The 11,497-nt window shown below is 30.7% G+C and overlaps 1 protein-coding gene across 1 annotated transcript; it reads right to left on the minus strand.

Moving 5' to 3' along the window:
* Positions 1 to 2,089: 2,089 nt before the first annotated feature.
* On the minus strand, positions 2,090 to 7,640 carry LOC102599687 (cytochrome P450 85A3). The gene is made up of 9 exons (XM_006365595.1): positions 7,450 to 7,640; positions 5,604 to 5,928; positions 4,485 to 4,637; positions 4,146 to 4,394; positions 3,878 to 3,967; positions 3,699 to 3,777; positions 2,485 to 2,591; positions 2,277 to 2,401; positions 2,090 to 2,177 (listed from the first exon to the last, which is right to left on the minus strand). The coding sequence occupies exons 1-9, from the start codon at positions 7,638 to 7,640 to the stop codon at positions 2,090 to 2,092; spliced, it is 1,407 nt and encodes a 468-aa protein (XP_006365657.1).
* Between the last annotated feature and the right edge of the window lie 3,857 nt (positions 7,641 to 11,497).

Consider the following 11,497-nt stretch of genomic DNA (forward strand, 5'->3'; position numbering starts at 1 on the left):
AATAATAAATTTTAAAAAGTAATGATGTGATTATAAATTTTATTTACATATGAAACAAATGGTTAGTAGATATAAATGTGGGTTGTTTTAACAAAATATAAATTCATGGATCAATTATTGTATTAAAATATCTCAAATCATGATATGGAATCACCATATAATTCCATATCATGGTTTTTGGAGAATATGGTATCACCTCTCATGATATGGAATCATGAAATGGAATCAACGTAAAATCACATGTCCAAACGCTGATTCCATCTCACGATACCATATCGTGATATGGTATCGCATGGCCAAACGCCTACTTAAAGTGCAATGTACGTGAAGTATAAGGTAAGTTTTACTTATATAATATTTAAGTTAGACAACATTTAAATTTTACTGACCAAAGTGCAAAATGCAAATGGTACTTTCCATGATTATTTTTTTTAAAATCCCAAGAGTTTCCATCATTTTTGCTCTTTTGGTATTCAAATTCCCAACTTTAGAGTTGAAGGTGAGGAATATTTATCATCCGAGTAACTCCTATAATTTAAATTGAAAAACATAAATCCTAGAATGTATTCTTATATTATATTTGTCGAATACGATTTTTTCTTAATTAATCATAAAAATGACCCTTTTTTAACCTACTTAAAAATTGGATTGATACGTAATTGAAATTGACTCATGGAAATAACAAATATTATAACATGAAATAACAAATAAAGGATTTAAAATTTTGTAAGAATTGAAGGAATTGAGTTATAATTCATCTTTTAACGTGATTCTTTTCAATCAAAATAACTCTTAGGCAAATTTTAATTCAACTCAAAATATTTTGATCCGTCCAAAATAGTCCATCAGGTAGAGCTTTTGGCTCGAGATTTGATGTGCAATACGTGATGTTTAAATAACGCTTTAAAACCATGTGATGCGTAAATTAAAGCAAATGGAAAATAGTATAAAAATAAACAAATTGTGAACTTTTTGCATGCAAATGAGTTGACTGGCAAAACGTTGGAGACTTTTAGTGAAGTTGAAGTTGGTTCATATTTATGGGCTATGGCCACATACAATGATGTTTAAGATTTTGAATAGTTAGAAAATCTTTTTATTTTTTCAAAAAATAACTTTTCTAAAATTTTGAAATTTATTTTTAACCAAACACATTGTATACATTTTTGTATATAATCAAATGGCATCAATGGTGTATACAATCAAATGGCATCAATGGAGACTATGGAGTTTAACTTACAACAAAAATTATCTTTAGCAACAGTTAATTAACCATAGCAATAATATAATTACAACTAAATATAACATTTTAATGGCATTTAGCACTCTTTGTAAATGTTCCTAAAATCTATAGCGATATTGAATTCAATAGCAATTAACTAATACTGATAAAGATTTTCGCATTCTTAATGTGAAAATGAAGATCAAGAAAAGTGAGTTATATATAAGGGTCATTTCAATATTTCCTTTTTGGAATACGAATTGAACCTTGAAATGAAGTAAGGTTTTTTTTCTAGGTGTGAAATTATTGAAGATGAAAATTTCATTAAAATTCTCTTTTTCTAGGAGTAAATAATTGAAGCTTTAATCATAAATATATTCACAAGTATCATTGTGTATAACGACCTAAAAGACAAATTACAATATTTATATACAGAGGTGAACTCAGAATTTAAAAACTCTGAATTCATCAATATTAAGCTAAAAAAAGGTTGTAGCTAGGATAGGGAACCTATGTCACATGGGTGGATGTATTAGTGTGTACAAGCAATCCAAAACACCTTTTATGATTTTCACAAGTGCACTGTTAACTATATTTTGGTTTCTATCGATTTTTTCAAAATTATATATATGATTTTTCCCGAAATTAATGGCTGCACATGCACCCCACATACACAGTACATACAATATATATGTAGCACATAATAATGTATAAGGGTGTACATATAACGTCTATGTAATATATAATAATAATTGTATAAAAGTATGTAGACACCATATCTCAAACATGAGCTTGGTGTATTCTACGTAATAAAGACGTAAAAAGAAGTCTGCAGGGAACACATGAGTTTGGATAATTTGATAGTTACTAGTAAGTTGAAACCTTAATCCATAGGCCATTTGGTGCTTCAACTCTTGGAAATTTCATCAGTTTATTTCCTCCAACCTCTTCCCATCTGTGCACCATAACATTAATAATGTTATAATTCAAACAAGAAATTCAATTCTTTTTTTTATAATATAGTTGTGAAACATGTATATATATTGTATATTACCTGTATCTTGTTACGAAGTAATGGAGAAATGTAGAAATTTCTGCCACACCTAGTTCCTTTCCAGGGCAAAGCCTTGTACCTCCTCCAAACATCAAGAAAGAACTTTGGTACTCCAAGTTATTTTCCTACATATCGTAAATGTCCAATATTTATTCAGATGTCAAATGGTGCTACGTAAAATGAGACAGAAAGAGAGAGTATTACTAACCAGCCATCTCCATGGGTTAAAGGTATACGGGTCAGGATAAATTTGTGGATCATAATTAAGCTCTCTTGTATACACATATATCCTCCATCCTTTGGGAATCATGTATCCTGCAAAACAAGGAAAAACATAGTAAATGAAAGGTAATAGACTCTCGGCTCAAGTGAAATATATATAGAAAATAATAGAGAAAGAGAAATCATAGATAGTACTATGATAAACGAAGCACAGAAAATAACAGGTAATAATAAAATAGAAGAATACGATGGTAGGAAGTAGGAGAATTACTAATAATACTACTGATAAGGGAAACTAAACAATGCTAACATTCTAATACCCTAAACCTCAACCCACATATCCTCTTATATAAAGAGTCATGTACTTGGTAAGTAGTAGGGATGACATTTCTTGTCTAATCACCTCTCTTTGGTACTTCTTCGATCTACCTCTACCTTTTCTAAAATCCATCATAACCAATAGAGAAAGAGCAACCATAGATAACACTAATAATACTACTGGTAAGAGATTCTCGGCTCAAGCAAAATATATACCTAGAAAATAATAGAGAAATAGCAACCATAGATAGTACTATGATAAACGAAGCAAAGAAAATAACAGGTAATAGTAAAAATCAAAGAATATTATAGCAGGAGAATTACTAATAATACTACTGATAAGGGAAACTAAACAACGCTAACATTCTAATACCTTAAACCTCAGCCCCCATATCCTCCTCCTTTATCGAGAGTCATGTCCTCGGTAATCAAGTTGTAGGGATTACATGTCCTGTCTAATCAACTCTCTTTAGTACTTCTTCAATTCAATCTACCTCTGCCTTTTCTAAAATCCATCATAACCAACCTCTCGCACCTCCTCAGTACTGGGGCATATCTATATATGCATCTCCTCTCCATCTTGTCCATCATCTCAATCTCACCTCAGACATTTTATTCACCACTTGGGATACTCCCGTCTTGTCTCGAATATATTTGTTCATGATCCTATGTCTCTTAGTAAGTCAATACATTCATCTCAACATTTTCATAGCCGCTAATTTGTTGGTATATACAACAAAAGTCATGAAGTCTTAGTAATTCACCAGAACACTGATACCCATCATTAAAACAATTAACAAGATAACATATATCACAATGATTTAAATAATCTACCAAAGTAAAAAAATAAAATATCAATAGCATCATTTAAATTTGTATTACCATTTAATTCCATATCTTGTGTGGTTTTCCTAAGAACACCATTTACAATTGTTGCTAACCTGGATGTCTCATATATCACCTGCACCACAAAACAAAGAATAAAAAATAATAAAAATAGAATCAATTTGCTAACATTCATTAATTTCACAAACAATCTTATGAAAAAATGTAACACTTACAGCCCTTGTAAATCTCATAGCCTTATAATCATTGTAATCAATTGGATCCTCCAGACTCAATTTCTTTTCTCTGATTGCCAAATGTTCTTTCTACAAAATTACAACAACAAGAACAACAACATCCTCAGTGTAGTCCCACACAGTTAGGTCTGAAAGGGTAGAGTGTACGCAGACCTTACATTTACCTCAAAGGTAAGGTAGAGAGGTTGCGTCTGATAAAACGATTTAATATTAATCAAGCAATATCTATTAATTATTAAATACTTACTCTAAGTTGTTCAAGAGCTTTTGGATGATCATGAAGATACTTGACAGCCATCATAGAAGTAGTGGAGACAGTTTCAAATCCAGAATACAATATTGTTATAATTTGATCAATTATCTCTTCATCACTTAATTTGTATCTTTTTTTTGCTTCTTCATTCATCATGAAACCAAGCATGTCTTGTTGAATTTCCTTGCTACCTCTTCTATCTTCTATTATTTTCCTCAATAGTTTCACAATGTTTTTCCGCCCCTGGATCAACGCATTCATATTGTAATCAAAATACGGTACATCTATTATATTATCAGTGTATATAAGTTAAATATATGATACGTTATTTACCTGGAATCCGCAATGATAGTTTGTGGTGGGAAAATTTATAGGCAATGAAATAGTCCCAAGTACAAGCTTCAAGAATCCAGCCTTGAATTCTTGAGCTACTGATGAGCTAGATGCAAACCCACCAATTTGGTCCAATGATGAGAAAAATGCCATCTAAGAGCAATTTGTTAGCACTTTAGAGGTGTTTTCTAATAATATGGTAAGTAAGCAGAAAATATAATCTCAAAAGTATTTATATAAAATGTAGACAAACCGTCTTATTGAGATGGGGGCTAGGAGGGATTGGGTATTTTGAAAGATGGTGAGGAATAAATATTTGTTACTCTATAAAACTTGTTTTCACTATTTTCACAAAGAAAATTGATTTCTTCATTTCTTAAGAAACTTATCGTCCTAGAAAAATATGTTATAAAAAAATATGACTCCCTACCAAATATTTGAATATTCTGTAATTAAACTCTTTGGATATTCATAAATATATCAAAATATGTTAGACTTTTCTTGATAATCAAATACTTCAAAAATATCCACAAACAAATCCTTTTATAGGGATGAAGTCCAAATCATTGTAATTCAAGAAATACGCCACTAACGGTCCTTAAATCACAAAGAAATCTTAAGAAAGAAAGAGCAAGGAATCAACAGATATATACCCACATTACTTTTATCAATAAAATCATGTTTCTTCATATTTAATTAAAAAAAAAAAAAGACTCCCTACCAAACACACTCTTGCTAGTATTGTCCTACTCATTAATATACTCTAAAAAAAATGGCTCTCCTTCTCTTATGAGAGATAGGCGCTCTCTCTCGGCCAATTTCTTCCATGTTTTCCCCGAATTTCATCATTTCTAGCTAGGGCCCTTCAAACTCAGTTTGAACCTATGTTCAAGCCAAACCCATCCCCTATTTTACTAAAGCTAGAATCTTAAGCAACTCAATTTCGATCTTCACTAATCTGAAACAACCCTCTGTTCAAGTACCCCTTCTTCTATTCGAGTCTGTTTCTTTTTTTACCAGTTATAGGACGGAGAGAGGAAGAATATATAAAACTAAATCATAGTACTAGTGATCAAAAAACAATAGTACTATATTAGAGTATTAGATTTGTGAGGTTACCTCTTTGGTCTTTTGTTGAATATCAATGACATTGCAATTATCCCAATTGCTCAAATGTGATCTCATGTATTCATCAATTTTGGGCAAAACATGGTCTTTGATCATTGTGGGACTTATTAGAGATAAAAGTGCTCCTCTAATGTGCTTGTGAGCAGCACCATGGACAGCAGCAATATTGCATTTCCCTAGAATGTCTAACATGGACTGTGGGTAGCCTGGGACAAGTCCCTTTGCTTCATTATTCAGAATATATCCATTTAACTCTGCATCCATTGAAACAATAGTAGGGCAACCAAGTATGTGGGATTTGAAGAAATTCCCATACCTATTACAACAAAACAAAAAAAAACATCACTAATTAAGCAAGAATTTATATAATTATTATCACTTTTGTCTAAAGCCAATGGCAGATTCAAAATTTTCATTAAGGTAAATCGGAAAAATAATAATAAAGTAGTACTTAAGATTTGAACTTGAAACATCAAGATGACCTCGACCACTAAGTCATGCCTTACATTCAGGAGGTTCAAAATCGATATATAAATTATTATTTCGTTATTATTTATATTGAAAATTAAGTTTAGGTTTGTGATAGATTTATCTGTTTTTTTAGTACATCACTATCTGTACCGTATTTAACCTTTATTATGTTATACATTTTATGACGACTTAGAAAAATTCGCCTTTAATTGAGACAGATAGTTTGTCACAAATTTAATTATCACAAGCATTTGTAACACGACCATTATTTCATAACAAAAAGTGTATGATAGAGCGAATGTATGATGTTAAAATCGAAAATTTTAGCTCATGTTTATAAAATTAGCTTATTTAATTTATATTTTAATGAATTGGATCACTTGTATTTTGATATAGTTGGATAAATATGAGTTTGAAACTATTGTTAGCCTATAAATTATTGATAAATATAGATATTCATATTTTATTACGGCAGTAAACTCAAATATAATGTATTTCCATAAGAGAGTTTAAAAATACATATTTTAATCCATTGAAGGTTAAATATATTGAGTCGTTTATTCAGATTAATATTCTCTTAACATTCTTTTAAAAAACAAAACAATTTTTCTTTTGTTGTACTTCTGCTACATCATTACATTGAAGCTATTTTATTTGTTTTACTTTCTCCTAAATCTAATATGTAGATTTTATTTATTTATTTATTTATTTTTGTAATAAGATCTTACTGTAATCAAATCAAATATTTTGGTCAATTCACTAACAGTAAATGTGTTTTTTGTTTGTTTATATGATATTGCTTCCATTTATAAGGTTTGACGAAAATTATTTTTATATTAATGGACTGTATTAGACCAAATTGAGTATAAGTCTAATTATGCAATCAGCACATCATCATTCATAAACATACTTATCCTAATGACAAATCTAGGATAAAAATAAAATTTGTGATGAAATTGCTACAAATTCTTTAATTAGTCACACTTCTTATTTTTCTTGCAGCTAAAGCATTCCCAAAAATTCTAGTCTTGAGACTAGTGTATAAGATCTTTAGTGACGATTGTAATAGGGATTTTAAAAAAACATATTAAAATCTACAATAAATAGACATATAAGGTTTGTCTCGATTCATTTTCTTTTTTAGTCTGATTGTGATATGTGTCACTCTCATCTATTCTATAGCCAAAGCAGGATCCTATCCTTAGCAACATGTGTGCCCTGGTTGTCATTTATGCCTTTATGTATATCTGAGTGGGATCTTTACTCGTGAATTTTATATATATGTTAAACCCCCTTCATACATTTAAAGCAAAATGTAAAAGAGTGAAAGAAATGAATATATATATATATATATATATATATATACCTGGCTCTTTGATTTTTCATGAAGTTTGGACCTTGATTTAGAAATTCTCTAGTCTCACCAAAAATTGGCCAACCCATAGTTCCAGGAGGCAAATTTTTCTTGTTGTACACAATGTCAATCCATCTAAATAGAGTAACACTCAACATGCAAAATCCAAAAATCATAACAAAAACAATCAAGAAAATGGCCATTGATGCTCCTAATAATTAAGAAATTCAAAACCACCTTATAACACACAGGCTAATTAATTGTCTAGACTTTCTTTGATTTCTAACTTTTTTAAGTCATAATAACTTGTTGATCATGTTTTAATTTTATATTGACTCATAAAAAAATAATTAGTTTCCATGTTTAGAGAAAGTAAATAAGATTATATTGACTCATAAATAATAAAAAATTTCCATGTTTAGAGAAAGTAAAATAATGATAGCTAGATACATTGTATTGTGAATTCTGATTATTCATTTTCCTAAATAAGTCTTCAATCAAATAAGTTTGTAATCATACAAGATTGCAATTTGATAATTTTCCATAACATCTTTGACTTTTCATTAAATAGAATAATACATTAAATTTCATTTTTACATAAAAATAATAATTATAATTAATAATAAATAAATACATTGTATTGTGGATGCTCATTATATAGTCTCCTAAATAAGTTTGCAATTGAATAAGCTTGTAATTAAATTGTATCTGCTCCTTTTTAGTTGCCATGGTCTCCTTTTCTTTTTTAGAGTCAAAGGATAAAACTTTGACTAACATTTTAAGATGTATTTTTTTCATTATAATGATATTCAAAAATTTGCAATTTATAGTACTTTTCGTATAGTTTTGAATATCTAAATTTTCAGTTTAAAATATTAAATTAATGTAATCTAATTTAGCTTTGAAAATTAGTCAAATTTGACTTTCGAAAAGTCCAAATGACATCTAAAAAGAACAGAGGAAGTATATCAATCTCTATATTATATACTTTTTTCTCTGTATTGATTTTATAGTTTTTATTTTATAATATGTTATATCAATGTGAGCCTTTGTCATCTCGAGCAAATACTTTGAAAGTCTCGATGGTATAGACTTTCTTTTTTTATTAAGACATTTTTTTTTAAACGTGAATTTATTATTGGATCGATATATCAGACAAAAACTACATGTCATGGGTTTTTGATAGTGAAATTCATCTTCCCAAAATCGTATCAAGGCAAAAAAGTAGAGATGGTATGTAAATAGCAAAAGTCTAATCAAACGACATAATATACACTTATACTATAGCCTTTTATAATAATTTTCTGTTAATAATATTATTTTAGTTTCAAAAAATAAAAATAGTAACTTTTCAAAACATATACAACCTCTAACAAATCCAAAAAAAAATAAATGGAATTTTGTCTTCTCTTTTTGACACAAATCCTAAACATCGTTGTCCACATCCCACCGGCCACTTTTCCGTCGTCGGCCATTGTTGCTCCGTTGAAAAAACGACAGAGTTCCACTAAAAAATCAAATGACCTCGTTAGTTTTCTTTTGCATATCATGTGTATATCACTGTATCAACAATGTGATGCATAGAATTAATATGAAAAAATTATATGGTTAAGCAAACTTATACTACTTAATTAGTTATTATAGCTATAGTTTGTTATAATTATCACTCGCGACTAACATTAATCATTAATTACGTGGGCTGACTTTGAATTTGTATAATTAGCCACGTTTGTATAATTCGCCACATTTGTATAAAAAAATTTTGATCGAACTAACATTTTATTGAAGAAAACCAACTAGTGTGACGCTATTACAATCTACTTCTCCATCCTCTTATACTATCTAACACTATCTCCCCTTCCATTTTGTAGAATTTTCTATCTATACATACAAATTATCTATCCATTTTCTGTCTTTACATTTGATCCCTTTATGTATTCTGCTCATGAATCTTCCCTTAGGCTTTTCTCGCTAGTCTACTCCATAGTCCTTCCAGATTGGTTCTTTGAATGTTCAGTCCCATCCATTCAAGTACCCCCATTACGCATTTCATAGAGTACTCACATTCAAAGAAGAGATGGTCTATGTTTTCTGGTTTGCATTCACACAATAAGCATTCTGTTTCCTGACATATTCTCATCCTTGCTAGTCTATCACTTGTTAAGCATTCTGTTTCCTGACATATTCCCATCCTTGCTAGTCTATCTCTTGTTGATAGTCTCATGTGCATAGCCAGCCAACATATAAAACTATGTTTAGGCATAATATAATTTGTAGAACGGTTTAAAGTTCATATGTTTATGTTTGTATCAATTCGTTATTTCGAGTTTTATCATATTTGTACAATTCCAAACTTTGTATTACTCAATTATACAAAAACACACGAATTATACAAACGTACCCGCGAATTATACTGTCACTCCCCCAGGCCTACACCCCGGACGTGGCTAGTACTCGAGAACCATTGTTGGCCCCAAGCGAACCCTTGGTCTGGCTTACTTACTCGGCAGAAGACTTAATTCAACAAAGACAAGTCTATGTAATAAATTGGAATGTTATAATGGAACAATCAACTTGGCCATTAAGGCAAACTCAAGTCTTAACATAAGATAATGACAATGAAAAGACTAAAGAACTAACATCTGACTGTCTATGAAGCTTCTAAAACAACTGAGATAGATGTCGGGACAAACCCCACGACATCTTAATGAACTAATAAAATAACTGAAAGCAATTAAAGGAGTCCTCTGGAATGCAAGGAGGCTCACCAACTGACTCTGGAGTGCTCACTGGATCAACTATGCGCCGGATGCCGATCCTAGTTACATGTGTCTGTATCATAATAAGATGCAGGTTAACTGGCATTAGTACATTAAATGTACGAGTATGCGAGTTGGAATGTTAAACACAACATAGGCTTGAAAAGAATTTGAAGAACTTACCTGGTTCGACTCAACTCAACATAATTGAACTCATTTCAATATAAAGCAGTTTAAAACAAGTGCAATATAAAGAAAAGCTGTTTAAAACATGATGTCAACTCTGTGTATGCAAAGATACATATAACTCTGAAATGTATGTAAAAATTCCATAAACTGTGTATTTAAGAATATAATTACTTCTGTGGGAGTTTCTCTAACCGACAACCATCACGTAAGAGCTATTGTGATGATACAGCGTTTTGTCTCACGCTGTCAGGATCGTCCTATACCTTGCCGAGGGTATAGAACCTGAACTACTAAGTTGATCCACTAGTCTATGCTAAAAAGCACTAAAGGAATCATCTAAAAAGTATAACTCTTTTCTACCCATGATGGCTACATAGTTTATAGGGGCTGTGAGTTGTTTGAACTCTCCTTCATATCGGTGCTCAATACTACTCCCAAAAATATAATATTAGCTCTTATGTTTAAAACATACTTCTTTCTGTGATTTTGAGATTAGTGCTCAAATACTTAGCTCAAAGGCTAGCTTGGAATTCAAAGTTTCCTCTCTTGCTTCATTTAGAAAGCGATTACTCTTTTTTGAAAACTAGCCCAAAGGCTCTTTGGAAATCGAGGTTTCCATTCTTGTCTAAATGTGAAAACATTTTAAACCCTTTGGGAATACATAGTCCCCATATACCTTTGAAGAAATGAACTTCAAACTTTACTCTTTACTCTTTACTCAACTTGAAATTTAAGTCTTAAAACAAAGTTAAAACATTTGGAAAACTCTAAGAACTTCTCTTGACTTTGATCTTAACTTTTCTTGAATTGAATTATGGATTCAAGGTTCATGATCTCATATTTATCGATGATTTCATGATGTTTAGATGTACCTTAGAGTGTTGGAATCAACTAGAAAACATAGGTACATTGTCACGACCCGATTTCTCAAGTCATGATGCACCTACTATAACCCACCAGCAGGTAAGCCAACCCGTAACCCGGAACAACAAGTAATGGGTAAAAGGGCAGAAACTAGCGAAAACAATAATCTAAACAAGGATAACAAGGCGGAAGCAACCCAAAATAAATATATACAGAAATCCCTCCCAGAACCTGGAAGTCACTAGTAC

Source organism: Solanum tuberosum, unplaced genomic scaffold (genome assembly GCF_000226075.1).
Source record: "Solanum tuberosum cultivar DM 1-3 516 R44 unplaced genomic scaffold, SolTub_3.0 scf00574, whole genome shotgun sequence".
Lineage (NCBI taxonomy): Eukaryota > Viridiplantae > Streptophyta > Magnoliopsida > Solanales > Solanaceae > Solanum > Solanum tuberosum.